Raw genomic sequence first — 14,621 nt, 5'->3', positions numbered from 1 at the left:
ACTGTGGTATGTCATGTGGCAAAAGTAAATCCTTTTAAGCCCACCATATGGTTATGTTTAAGAGTGTTTTACCTGCATGTGTGTCTGTGCACCATGTGCATGGCCCAGTGTCTGCAGAGGACTGAAGTTACAGGCAATTGTGAGCTGTCATGTGGGTGCTGGGAACTAAACCCAGGTCCTCTGCAAGAGTAGTCAGTGCTTTTAATCACATCTCTCCAGCCCCTTGAATACAAGTTATTATGCAAACTCTCAGAAACATGACAGTTGGCAGCAATGTTCCCAAGCCAACCTGGAAAGGACAAATAGAGTGTGAGGGACCCGCCCTGCTGCACATACCTGGCTCTTTTAGAAGGCTGGATGTTGGCGACCTCATTCGGCTTCAGCTTAGGAGGTAATCTTATACTCTGTAATTGACATGTTACGTACTCCAGTCAGACAATCTCTAAGAACAAAGGCCTCCAAAGACATAACATCTGCAACACCCTCTGCCCCAATCAATGGAAAGCCACTGCCCTCACTGCCAGAAAAAGTACTCAATCAAAACGCCTGGGTGGGCCAGGCCGAGACCCTGCCCTTTCCTTTCTCTCCCCCTCTAGTCACCAAATCTTTGGATACTTAAACATGCCTGCCATTCCCTTTATTTCTCAGAACCCTCAACATCAATTCCCCATCTTTAAGTACTCTGTGCCACCCTGGAACATGACAAACATTCTCAGCACCAACACATCTCCCTAAAACAAGACTAGCCTTATCCAGAAGTCACCTGAGGCACAGCAGATACCAGGTGACAATCTGATCAACAGTGCTGTTATGAGCAAGGCGAGGTGCTAACCTTCTTAGCAAGAGCCTCAAGAACCAGAACTAGCCCAAGTTCCTTCAGCAAGGTTCAAGGCCAGCCTCCACAACTTAGTAAGTCCTTTTGAATACATAAAGGGTGGGTGCAGAACCACTGCCCAGCACATAACACTGGCTCACTCTCCATTTTAAAAGCACCACATGGTAGCTCACACTTTTTTTTTTTCTTTTTTTCCGGAACTGGGGACCAAACCCAGGGCCTTGGGCTTTCTAGGCAAGTGCTCTACCACTGAGCTAAATCCTCAACCCAGTAGCTCACACTTAAAATCCTAGCACTGTAGTTATCTCCAGGTATACATCAAATTCAAGACCAGTCTGGGCTCTATATGGGACTTGTCTCAAAAAGCAACCAGAGTTGGGGGTGGAATAGCGTGATGCCTCTCTCCACCTTGTTGTCACCTTTGGTAGTTGGGAGAGCTGGCCCAGCCCCTCATAGGCTGCAGCAGTTGGGAAAGTGGACCCCACACTTCGGCTGGGCAGCAGAGTGGAGCTTACTCTGGAGGCATGAGTGTGGGTGAGTTACCCTGCCTCTCGGCTTCATAGGGTGGCTAAGTGGTGGAGACATGGTCCTGGCTGTTCAGATAAGGGAGGGCTGGCAAGCTGACCAACTCAGCTGCCACCCAGGTCCTGATCCTAGACTCTTGAGTTGTCCCACCCCAAAAGCTGTCATCTGGGATTAGTTGGGCCCTGGGAAATGGCCAGTCCTGCTGATGACAAAGGGCAGAAAAAGGATGTCCCACAGGAGTCCTGGTGAGGATCCAATAATGATGGTGCCACAGAGGCCAGAGATCTAGAACCAGACCAATGACTCACTGCAGTGAACATCTGCATGTGAAGATTTGTGGACAGAGGGTACACTGTGGGGCACACTAGTTTCTATGAGATGATGTCTATGCTTAGTTGTTTGTGTGTGTGTCTTTTATTTGGGAGGGCGAGGTTGCAACACTGAAGGGCAGATATGAAGGGACAGAGAGATGAGCAGGACTGGGGTGCATGATGTGAAACGTGCAAAGAATCAATAACAAGTTAAAACAAACAATCAGGAAGTGTGTATGGAGGGGAGGACGGGAGGGCCTGTAAGAATCAGGTCAGGAAGAACTTGGGCTAGTCTTCTAGGTATGACAGGGCCACTGCACCCATGAACTCACAGTAACTGCAACTGCAGGCATAAGAGCTGTCTACACAAGTTCAATCCAGTCAACACTCCAGCATGGGGAGAGGGGTACTTCTAGCTAAGAAGCTATTGACAGTTGACGGTTTCTTAGGGAGGGAGATCAAGTTTTCTTCTCTGGTAGACTGACCATGCCCATAGCCATGCAGATATGGGCAGTGCTAATTAGACTCAATGAGTTATTTACACACACACACACACACACACACACACACTGTAGCTGTCTTCAGACACACCAGAAGAGGGCATTGGATCCCTTTATGGATGGTTATGAGTCACCATGTGGTTGCTGGGATTGATCTCAGGACCTCTGGAAGAGCAGTCAGTGCTCTCTACCTGTGACATTTGTGTATGCTTGGCTCAGGGAATGGCAGGATTAGAAGATGTGGCCCTGTTGGAGTAGGTGTGACACTTTGGTTATCAGTTTTAAGTTTCTTATTGTAGCTGCCTGGAAGTCAGTCTTCCACTAGTGGTCTTCAGATGAAGACGTAGAACTCTCAGCTCCTCCTGCACCATGCCTGCCTGCATGCTGCCATGCTCCCGCCTTGATGATAATGGACTCTGAACCTGTAAGCCAGCCCCAGTTAAATGTTGTCTTTATAAGACTTCCCTTGGTCATGGTGTCTGCTCACAGCAGTAAAACCCTAAGACAACCTCTGAGTCATCTCTCCAGCAGGAAATGAAGGGTCTTCAATGAGTAAACACTAATACAACAAAGCCCAGGTCTTCAAGCCTTAAAGGTGAGAACCATAGAGAGCCCCTAACAGAGAATCAGTAACTAACAACTTCCAGAATACTCTATATCCCGAAGGAGCTCATCAGAATATCCAGTATGATATGGCCCTACCCAAGAACCCTCAGGAACACTCCCCAACAATAGGGAACTTTGACCTGCCCTGGGTGTGGCCACAGTGGGGTGTGGGAGATGACACACAGGAGTGGCCTCTGTGTGGTGTGGGGGGTTACACACAGGAGTGACCCCTGTGGGGTGTGGGGGTGACATACAGGAGTGGCCCCTGTGGGGTGTGGGGGTGACATACAGGAGTGGCCCCTGTGTGGTATGGGGCTGCCGTACCATCAATAGCTCTGCAGTCACCTTCACTGGGGTCCTCCAAGCATCTGAAAGAGAAAGATGTCATCTTCTACACTGAATGTACACAAAACCATGCTGTAAGCCCTTCTTAGGCAGGGCACCTAAATACACCAGGCCTGTCTACAATACCTTCCCGGGCAGTGTAGCTATGGTACTGCAGCTCAGGTTTCTAGGACAGGTGACTCATCAAGGGTATGCACCGTGTGGCCAGTAAGACCCACAAGGACCAATACACAGGTGCTGGCCACGGGGGACAGTTTGCCCCGTGCAACAAAATGGATCTGAGGTTAGATATGCACTGAAGTCCCAGGCAGTTCCTCACGACAAACAGCTACATGGTGCCAGGTGTCCATTAGGACCCTGAGCAAGGTTTCCCATGATCAAACCTTTATAAAGCAAAGTGGGCTTCACAGGGGAAAGTCAAAACACTACCAGAGAGATGTTCAATTTTGAAAGGCAGAATTAAAACCTAGCATTGTATATTTACACAAACATCAATTTTAAAGATAAATTTAAAATGTCTTTAAAAAGCTGTGCTGCGCTGGAGAGATGGCTCAGCAGTTAAGAGCACTGACTGCTCTTCCAGAGGTCCTGAGTTCAATTCCCAGCAAACACATGGTGGCCCACAACCATCTGTAATGAGATCCGATGTCCTCTTCTGGTGTGTCTGAAGATAGCTACAGTGTATTCATATATATAAAATTAAAAAAAAAAAAAAAGCTGTGCTGCATCTTATGCCCCTATTTTCTGTGGGACAGTCTCCCACTGAGGAGTTGTATAGTATCAAAGGGCTGACAGCACACAGGGCAGGCCACCGGCAGGTACTGACAGTGAGAAAAAGAGCCTCTCAGACAAACCCACAACCACACTGTTTGGAACTCGGGCAGCATGGGAGGAAGAGCAGCTCTGCTGAGGGACTAAAGGAAGCAAGGGTGCGCACGGGTTCAAGGGCACGTCCACTGTCACTAACCTAGAAGACTCAAGACCAAGTGTGGAGTGGGCACGAAGGGGTCCGGCAGGTTGAAGGCAGTGTACCGGCTGTACTGGACTTGCCGCAGGGCCTCGAAGTTCCCCAGCAGAATGTCCCCCAGCCACTGTGCATTCACACACGGGATCCTCCACTCTTTGGCCTTCTCGTACTTCAAGCCGCTTGGTCTTTTTTGTGAGACATCACATTTATTCAATGTTAGTGTCATCTTACTATGAATTTTTGTCTATTTCCAAAAGAGCTAATAAAACTAATAAAAGTAGCAGGCATGTTTCAGCAAAACTGCCAGTAACCCAAGCTGGAGGCCAAGGGTACTTAACCCTGGGCTCCAACTGGGTCAGACTTTGATTTGACTCTATTCCTGGTATCTAAACTCATCAACGCAAGTTCTATGATAGCATCTGTTCACCTAGTGAAGTCTTCACAGGTGCTATGCTGCAGTACTGTGAATAGCAATGCCTTTAGAACCACAGACAGAGGCAGGGGTGGTGGTGCACCCCTTTAATCCCAGCATTCCACCAGACAGAGGCAGATCAAGTTCTGTGATTTCAAGACCACGATGATTTACATGAGAGTTCCAGGACAACCAGGACTACTTAGAGACCCAACTTCAAACAACAACCACCCAAGAAAGACTCAAGGCACTGAGGAGCAGAAGGGCAGTAGGAAGCTGGGAAGGCAGCCACTCAAGAGCCTTGGTGGCCTTCTTTTCTGGATGCACACTTGACCATGATGTATTAAGGAAGGATTGCTGTGCTGCTGAGTGTGCTGGCGCACACCTGGGATCCCAGCAATAGGGGCTGCGGGCAGGACATTGCTACAAGCTGGGCTTATAAGGGGCCATGCCTCCCCAAACAAGCCAAACCACCCACTATCTCTACCTCCCTCTCCTTTGGGCAAGCAGGATTGAGATGGCTTCCAAGCCCAGCTTACTCTTTACAGATGAGGACTGTGTTGCTCCGGCACAGGTACCCCGTGTACTTGGCACCCGCCAGGTATGCCATTAACTTCAGGTCATCTCTGTCATTGTCAACAAATCCAGTCACAGAGATAATCTGGGGAGAAAAGAATGAATGAGATACAACACAAATGGCTCTGACTACCCTGTCACGACCCTACAGCATCAGGGGGATGTACTGGCACTGTCATCTCCCTCTCTCTTTTTTTTTTTTTTAAGATTTATTCATTTATTATATATAAGTATACTGTAGCTGTCTTCAGACACACCAGAAGAGGACATCGGATCCCATTACAGATGGTTGTGAGCCACCATGTAGTTGCTGGGAATTGAACTCAGGACCTCTGGAAGAGCAGTCGGTGCTCTTAACCACTGAGCCGTCTTTCCAGCCCGGCACTGTCATCTCTTAAAGCATCTCGAGAATAACTTCACGGATGGACCATGAAGCACACAGCATCCTCGAGGCAAGAAGAGACAGGGCTCCACTCAGGGCAGTACCTCTGGCCTCTCATCTGTGCAACAGTGACTTCAGGTTACTGTGCTGAGCACACACTCGGCAGCTCTCACCTTCCTCCCTGATCCAGGCTCTGGGTCCTACGGCACCAAGTACCCACAAGTACCGACTAAGTTCTATCCAAGAGTGGGTGACTCGCCCTAGGTTTTGAAGTGTCAGCGAAGTAAAATGACATGTGACATGTCTATCTTGTGCCAGGCACTGCTATCACAGCCATGGCATGCAGGAGTAAAAGGCAACCCAGGGGTTGGGTCAGAACTGTGCAAAGTCAAGCAGGAGAGGGGATGGCCTCACATGCTGTGAACAGGGTTTGCCCCCGGGTGGGAATGCCACAGGGAAATGCAGGGCTCGATGAGGCGGCATCAGCTTCTTCTTCTTCAGCACTGTGTTGAGCCAATGCGCAGTGACACACCGCTTTCTCTCCCGTAGTGCCTGGCAAACAAAACAATTGTGTTGTCTCTAGCTCTTTGCTGTGGGCCTAGGCAGAAGACAGTTGGCTTGCACATTCAGGGCTGCCTTCTCAGAGCAAATGAATTGAAGATTCCACCTCTCCAGGGGAATCTAAGACTCCCAGGGCACCTACACGTTTCATGCACCCACAAAGAAACACACACAAGATTAAAATTAAGCCTACCATAGTCAGAAACGACACAACACAACCCCCCTCCCCAAAGAGACACCCAATCGCCTGCTTACAAACACATAACACCCTCTTAAAATTAACCACAGATGAGGTGTGCAGTACAGAGAAGGCAACGGGACCTAACAGGGCGCTCCTAAAGTTGGTGTACATATACGTCAGCATTCATCCGTCAACTCACAAGAAGAGTTTGACCAAGAGAAGAAATGAAAACTTCGGAGGTAAGAGGCGATGCTGGGAGCTTACAGCCCAGGGTTACTGTTTGGTCTCTTGGGTCTTCGCATCAAGACCCTTGTACGTAAAGCCCCAGATGGGACCAAATCCCCACTTTCTCTGCCCATCCCCTCTCTACTGCCCTAAGCTGCCCACAAACTCTCAGGGTGGGTTTTAAATTTTGGAAGCAGGAAACTTCTCTAGAAGAGTCTAAGAACTTTGAGATGTCTGGATGTAGCTCATTTGTCTAGCACGCATGATCTTCGGTTTGACTCCCTATACCACAAAAATCCTGGCACAATGATACATGGCTCCATACTTGGTAAAGATAACGGGACCACAAGCTGAAGTCTTGACTCTGCTACACGCTTCATTCCCGGCTGTTGGGACCACATGACACTGTTCCCAAGTAAACACGTGCCGCACATAACAATGTGGCTGGCGTCCCCCAGCCAGGGTGGCCATGTCCTTACCTGTGCGTACATACTGCTGACTTGACTCTCGCAGAGTAGATGTGTGCATCGGCTAGTGAAGGTGGGGTCCACAGTGCCACCATGTGCCTGGATTATCTACACAGAAGACCCAGCAAATTGTCATCACTCAATTACTCAGGCCACTACCACGTGTGATCTCTTTTTTCTTTTTCTTTTTTCTTTCTTTTTTTCAGAGCTGGGGACCGAACCCAGGGCCTTGCGCTTGCTAGGCAAGTGCTCTACCACTGAGCTAAATTCCCAACCCCCTACGTGTGATCTCAATCCAGCCTGCTATGAACAGAAGGCAGATGTCACTCCGCACTCACACTCTCCCCCGCACTCTCGAGTACCACTGTGCCCATCAGCCATTTCACAGAAGCCAGCAGCTCCTGCCTTCACCTGCTTCCCACTGCCTGCGTTGTGTCCTGACAATAGGAATATATTTGTGAAGATATTCTAATTCACAAATGCTACTTCACTGCTTTCCAGTCTTAAACATTATCCACTGATGTTCCTGTGTGAAGGCCAAGGCAGCCAGGTGGCCAACAACTCCCACGGCGCCCTAAGACAGATGTTCTTCCTAGTGTGGGTTTTGTTTCCTGGTGCTGACCATGACCTCATCCCACCCTCCACATCTGCTGTCTTGAAAGTATCTCACTGAACCTCATTCCTAAACTCTCCACAGAAAGGTGTTTTAAAGTGTGTTTTCAAAACACATACTCTCAGGGCTTCCTCCACACCCTGCTCTTAGTCTTGTCACTCAAAGAAGAAGGGAAGGCGTCACTACCGTACCATGGCCACTTGCACAGCTGGAAGGCCCCAACTGTGTGAGGCCCTGGCTAGCCCAGGGCACAGCAAGCCCTCCCTCCCTCAAGCCCTTTTAGGAGAGTTACCCAGGAGGGAAGTAGAGCTGTCCCTGGCTTCCTTAGCTGGAGGAAACAATCTCCACGCCTTCCTTGTCTGACCTGCCAACTCTGGTTCTGTTTCACCCAAGAACTTAGCTGCCATGTACCCCCTGCTGCATTAGTGGCTTCTAAGTAGAGGTCTCTGAGCTAGACACCTGTACTCATTCTCACTCAGCTCCCACATTCCTCTGCTGGGCAGGCCGCAGAGCACTCAGAAATCACCACCCTCAATCGAGCTACAAGCTGTGCTGAACCAGAGACCATGTCCTGGCCTTGATCACAGTCTCCCTACACCAAGCCCTCAATCGTTCCTGCTCCAGTACTGCTCTTCCCCTACTCAGTACGACAGTGTGTCCATCAGGGGAAGCTATTCTGGACAGCTCTGTTCCCTTCTCTGTCCCAACTCCATCACGTGGTGTTGCAGGGCTGGAGGCTTAGCACAGAGGTGGACCTCTTATTTCTTGAGAGGAAGAGAAGGCAAAAATCAGAGAAAGACCAAAAGGCAAGGCGGCTGCCCCTGTCATCCTTTGGAGGCTGCAAGCAGACTTTAGGAAGCCAACTGACTGGGAGTGCAAAAAACCTTGTGCGACACACAAGAGGCCCTGGGCCTAGTCCGCCACACCCCACAAACTGGCTGTGTAGCATGTTTTAACCAAGTGGCTGAAGGAAGTGTCCTATCTCTGGAGTTCAAGTTCTAGAGCCTCTGCCTCAAGCCAATGAAACCCCAAACTTCACTGTTTCATGACTTCGGATTCATGAAGCCTCTCAATGGCCCATTCCAAAGCTCCCAATTCTTCCCCACTTTTCTGCCCCTACAGCCCCAACACCCTCTAGCTCTCCAACCCTATCCACCCGGGGAGCCAAGTCTATGCCTTACCACACACCTCAGATCTAACTACTCCATTCACCCCTTTCCATACTGCTTGTTAGGAAAATCCAAATCCCTCTACTATTGTATCTAAAATGGTATTGGAAGACAGACAGCCTTTGTCTTTTGCTCTCCCTGACTCAACAACTGCCCAGGACAAGACTTGATGAAAGTCCCCATTAGTGCCGCAGGGGCACCTTTATCAGGCTGCTCTGGCTGGATCGTCCCCTCCTATCCTTGCTGTAAGTCCTCCTGTGAACACATAGATCACCTCTACCAGCTTAAACAAGCCCCGTCCAGTGCTGCTCTATGGACATCACCGCCCAGCTTGCTTCTGTGCTGTCGGCTTGCCCATCCTCTCCCAACTCAACATTGCTGTCTTGCTGTACGCTTGGCATCTGGCAGAGGCTTAAGCACCAGCAATGCTTATAGCAAACAACACTTCAGCTATGCTTCTATCCTAAACTTGGTTTTTATCTAAAAGGGGAGAGGGAAGGACTGCTCCGTTTTGATTTGTAGCATGATTGCAAGAAAGACTTTTTGAAGTTTTCTTTTTCATCCATAAAAAAGAACGAATTAAAAAGAAAAATATATGAACTACCATTTCACAATTATACCAGAAGACAGTTACATGTAACCATTACCCCTGAAGGAATTTTAAGAACCAGGAAGCCCAACACTCCATGTGGTACCTCAGTATCAGAAGTACAGAACATGATGGGCACCTCCCATGGAGGCAGCACTGATGAGGGCACCCGTCCCTGCCCACCAAAGTGCACACATGGACGCTGTTACATGAGGCCAGCCAAGCAGGCGGCCATCCAACCCAGTCAAGCACACAGCTCCTGGCCAGCCGGCTCCCCCAGCTCACCCTCTTCCAGGTGGCCAGCAGCTGCTTGTCCGACATCTGCTCGGGATAGTCCGCAATGGCAAACACACAGCCCAGCAAGAAGCTTTCTTCTGGAACTAGAGGAACAGACATGAACACAAATTAAAAGTGCATTTTGATGAGTTTAGTTTGAATCCATAATCTAACTACCTCTGGAATGTTGCTACAAATATACTGTCTAAAAACTAGATCATCAGAAACAAGACATAATTTAGGTCTAAGCACTCAATCTCAGCATTGCTCCTGAGGCATCCTTGATGCTCTGACCACTGCTCCTCACTGCAGTATGTGCAAATGTAAAGAACCCTAATTGTCTCACTGTAATGCCTGCTCGACAGGTATGAGACTCACACTCCACGTGCTAATTATCTGACAGGCCCCATGCTCCTATGCAAGCTTGTAACTTGTGGGAAAATAGGAACCAGTACTAACTCTCCACTGCTGGGTCATGTCCAAAAAGCTGCTGCTGCTGCTGCTGCTGCTGCTGCTGCTGCTGCTGCTGCTGCTGCTGCTGAGGTGGGGGCTGCAGGGGCAGCTGCAGGGGCTGCTGGGGTAGAACCTGGTGTTGTAGTGCCTGGGACGTTTGGCTCAAGTGTGCTGCTTGATTCTGCATCTGCTGCTGCTGGTGCAAGCGCTGGAGCTGCTGCTGCTGTTGCTGCTGGAGGAGGTTGTGCTGCTGCTGCTGCTGCTGCTGCTGCTGCTGCTGGAGCTGTGCTAACTGGTGCTGCTGGAGCTGTTGCTGCTGCAACTGATGGAGCTGCTGCTGCAGGGCATGCTGCTGCTGAAATGGCTGCAGTTGCTGTTGAGGGCGATGCAACTGCTGCTGAGGGTGTAATGGTTGCTGTGGAAACTGGAGCTGCTGCTGAGAGAACTGATGCTGATGGACTTGCTGTGGGAACTGATGTGATGGCGGCTGGGGGTAAGGCTGGGGCTGCTGCTGCTGCTGCTGCTGTTGCTGCTGGAGCTGCATGATCTGGGGCTGGAGGTGCAGGGCTGGGTGCTGCTGCTGAGGCTGCTGGGGAGGATGGTGCTGCTGCAACGTGTGTGTCTCAGGAGCACCTTTAGCCTGGCCAAAGAGCACAGCACTGGCACTGGGGTGTCCCTGCTGTACATGTGCCACCTGCTGCTCTAGGTTTTTTGTGGGTGCTGAAAGGGATTGTAAGATCTAGAAAACAAAAAGAGGGTCAAGTTGCTACTGATAATTGCTGAGAGGCACTACCCACTCCTAGGCGAGTAACAGTGCATTCATGCAGCTGATATGCCCAACGGCTACAAAATGGGGACCAGACAACAACATACTGCTCTCACACGTACACTTTGTATTCAACATCCAGAGAGCAGGACACTGAATTATAAAGGAGAAAATGGACTAACAAACACAGGAGATGCTCTGCAGCTGAAGTGTTTGCTACCTAAACCTAGCAACCTGAGTTCAAGTACTGAACCCACTGTAGAAAAGACAAACCCAATCCCTCCCCCACCCTCTGCCCCGCCCACCACCACACACACACACACACACCCCACACTGGGGGCACTGATTCACAGAGCTGCTGCACCTTAAAGAACGGGGACAGGATGGCAAAACAAACAAGTGGCAGTATTTGGTGTTTTACAGGCCTGAGCAGCCTGGGCAATGTCCCCAGCAGCCCCCCTCTACTGGTAGCCTGGCCTGCTTCTGACTAGGGTGCTGTGGAGAGTGGCAGCTTTGGCTCAAGCCTCTCCATGGCAGAGCCATGTTCTACCCCTCCTGCTTCTAGGAGTTACCTCTACTCAGGCGGGGGATCCACTATTACCACCAAAACAACTCAGGCCGCAGCTATACCCAGCATAGCTCCTGTTCCTCCCACACTGCACCTTGCCCCCAGGCAGTGGATGTAACACAGAAAAGAGATGGAGGGACTCTAGCAAAAGGTGTTCTTAAAGGCAAATGTTAGCTGGGCTTGATGGTACAGACCTGTAATTCCAACACTTGCAAAATGGAGGAAAGACCATCAGGCATTCAAGGTCAGCCCTGGCTATACAGCGAGTTCAAGGCTAACCTGAGCTACACAAGATAGTATCCTCAAATTGAATTGTTAATATTGTTGTGGGGGGGGGGGGGGAGGCTGGACAGTAGGCATGCCAGCCTGACAAACCAGAGCTCTGTCTCCAGAACCCACATAAGAGCCAGGCACAGGAGGAGCGCATGTACCTGAGATCTTAATGCACCTACAGGGAGAAGGAACCAGGACAGCCTCCGACTCGGAGATCCACCTACCTAAGACTAGAGAAATCAGGAAGCTCGTAGGTCACACAGACTAGCTACACAGCAGTGAACAAGAGAGACTCAGTCCCAAATAGGACCAGACACTTAACGTCTTGCTCTGACCTCCCCATGAGCACTAGCACAAGCACATCCACACACAAGGATAAACATGCTCCCTTTAGTAGCAGTATATTAAAACTGGAGTGAAACAGAAAATATCCTCAAGCTCACGCAGTCTCCAGCCTACACAAAGAACTACAGGCAACCAAGGACAGCTGAGAGCCATGGTTATCCCATACCAAACATGCACACATACAACAGCATACAGACTAAGCGGGTTCTCTTCATCTACTTAGGTGTACACACACAAAGATACGTAACAACAATGAATGGAAAAGAAGTCATGAATCTGAAAGACAGCAAGGAAGGGTGAGAGGGTTTGGAAGAAGGAAAATGATGTAATTATATTAAAATCTCAAAAAATAAGAATAAGGCTCATGAGAGCAATCTTTCTTTGCTTTTGTTTTGTATGAATTCATAGGCAGCACCAAAAACAGGACTAGAATGGATGGCTTCCTGAGAAATCATTACAGCTGTTGACTCTCCTTCCTCAAACAAGGCGAGGCAACAGATGGGACAGACACAGCGATGGACGCCACATGAATAGGCAAAGCAGCCATCTGCTACACTGATGTCCTCTGCACTGACAACCCATCCACAAGGACCCTGAAGAGAGGCCTCGCAACACAAGAGCCGCTGCCAGGACAGGCATGGGAATCTGCAGCCAGGCAGGCCCTCTAATCCAACTTCTGGTTCTAAGAAATCAGTAGAATACAGCAGACTTTGGTATCTATGTGGGAAGTCGTGTGGTAAAATGGAGGAAGGAAGCCAGTGTGGTGGTGCACCTGGGGGGCAGAGGCAGGTGTATCCCCACGTTCAAGCCCATCCTGGTCTACAGAGTGTGCTCCTGTACAGCAAGTGCTGCAGGAGAAACTCTGCCTCGAAAAAACAAAAGGGAGAAGGGCAGACATGATTCTGCCCTGGGCAATCTGCACAAGCAGCAGCAATGGGGAGTCAGGAGGGCCTGGCCAAGGAAGGACAGCCATTAGCATCAGTGGTGGAGACAATCACCCTCCCTCCTATCTCCTCTGCCCCAAGCAGAGAGCACAGCAATTTGAGGCACCCAAGGGACAGTAAAAGTCCCAAGAACTGGCCATGTAGCCATGCTACCTAAAGTCACTCCCCTCCTTTAGACAGCACCACCCAAGTTTCTGCCGGAGTATAAAAAGCATTTCGGTGTACACCACACAAGCCCTAGCTAGGACACACTTGCCATCAAACAGGAGTCAGTCACTTCCCCTCCACCTGGATCAAAAATCAAACTCAGTCTCCCTTGTTTAACACTATTACATTCATTTCCTGCACAGTGGTAAAGACTCTCAGCAAGCCCCACGTAGTTTCCTGAACCTGCTGCCTTTGCTGTCACTAGCTGAGCCAGTTCTACTCTGGAGCCCGTGTCAGAGAGACTCCCGCCCCTCAGATCTCTTCAGACATCAGTGTGTGCCTAAGTCCAAACAGACTTAGGAATCCCACACTTAAACCTGCATCTCTGTGAACACCAGCAGGAGACTAGTGACCGAGCAAGCCTGCGCCTACCGTGAGAATGGGGGAAGGGCAAAAGCCCATGCTTTCAATGTTGAATGCATGGCTGCCCCCGACAACTTCTCATGGGAGGGAGGGAAGTATGGAGACGAAGGCCTCACACTTCCACCTAGTCTCACACCAGCGGAGATCTGTTTAATCAATAGTTCCAAGTGCTTACAGGGCAAATCCACCTGTGCAGCCCAGGTCTGCTCACCAGAGCTTGCTCACCTTCTAATCTCTCCTCCAGTAAGACCTGAGATCAGAAATGCCAGTCCTCTCTGCCTCTAGCCTACTGACTAACATATCCCTTCCTTCCCTCTGTCCCTAGGCCCACTAACTTTCCAACAGCCTTCCTGCTGTCTGTCCTCCACTGCTCTCCTAAGCCCCATCCTCTCTGTGGCTGTGGGGCCACGTGGCTCCTGCCTCCTGGACACTAACATGCAGGAAGGCAGGGTGATACACCCTTCAGACTCCGGCTGGAAGCGCACCTTCTGTCCAGGAGCCCCTACCCCCAAGCATGCTCCCCACAAGCAGACAAGCCTGCTGTGTCAGCTCTGAGGCCCCTCAACTCCACAGCTTCTCAGACACTAAAATGCTGCGGTCAGTCACAAAGGCATGTTCCTGGCTTGTGAACAGTCACTTGACCTCTGGGAGGGGACAGAGGTAGTCAAATAGGCAGTAGTGGGACCTTGAGCTACCAGAGGTTCCACTCCTAAAGGTGCTGCAGTTTCTGAGCACTAGGCCAGTTTTTTGTTTGGTTATTTATTTCATGAGAATGTGCCTCCCAAGCCCCACATGCATGTCTACACAACACGCGCACGCAGGGACTGCTGAGACCAGAACACGCGTGCATGTCTACACAACACGCGCACGCAGGGACTGCTGAGACCAGAACACGCGTGCATGTTTACACAACACGGGCACGCAGGGACTGCTGAGACCAGAACACGCTTGCATGTCTACGTAACACGTGCACGCAGGGACTGCTGAGACCACAAGAGGGTGGTACAGATCATGGGACTGGTGTTACAATGGCTGTAAGGGACCACATGAGTGCTAGGAATCAAAGGCAGGAACTCTGCAAGAGCATGTAGTACTCTTGACCACACAGCCATCTCCAGCCCCAACATGGCCAGTTTTCACCATATAATCACCAGCAAAACCC

At 50.1% G+C, this 14,621-nt stretch overlaps 1 protein-coding gene across 3 annotated transcripts in view; it reads right to left on the bottom strand.

The window, feature by feature from the left end:
• Paxip1 (PAX interacting protein 1) overlaps window positions 1-14,621 on the bottom strand; it is a 51,562-nt gene that overhangs the window by 15,840 nt on the left and 21,101 nt on the right. For all 3 annotated transcript variants that reach the window (XR_015685509.1, NM_001107844.2, XM_087657106.1), the window contains exons 7-14: window positions 10,000-10,732; window positions 9,550-9,644; window positions 6,906-7,001; window positions 5,874-6,011; window positions 5,041-5,162; window positions 4,090-4,274; window positions 3,102-3,145; window positions 337-404 (exon numbers count right to left, since the gene is read on the bottom strand). Coding sequence is in view for 2 of the 3 variants with exons in the window: in NM_001107844.2 (NP_001101314.2) it covers window positions 337-404; window positions 3,102-3,145; window positions 4,090-4,274; window positions 5,041-5,162; window positions 5,874-6,011; window positions 6,906-7,001; window positions 9,550-9,644; window positions 10,000-10,732 (1,481 nt within the window). In the remaining variant the exon portion in view is untranslated. The remainder of the gene's footprint in view (window positions 1-336; window positions 405-3,101; window positions 3,146-4,089; window positions 4,275-5,040; window positions 5,163-5,873; window positions 6,012-6,905; window positions 7,002-9,549; window positions 9,645-9,999; window positions 10,733-14,621) is intronic.

This window comes from Rattus norvegicus, chromosome 4, assembly GCF_021556685.1.
Source record: "Rattus norvegicus strain SHRSP/BbbUtx chromosome 4, alternate assembly SHRSP_T2T, whole genome shotgun sequence".
In the NCBI taxonomy this organism is placed as follows: domain Eukaryota; kingdom Metazoa; phylum Chordata; class Mammalia; order Rodentia; family Muridae; genus Rattus; species Rattus norvegicus.
This window is presented reverse-complemented; position numbering and strand designations above follow the sequence as displayed.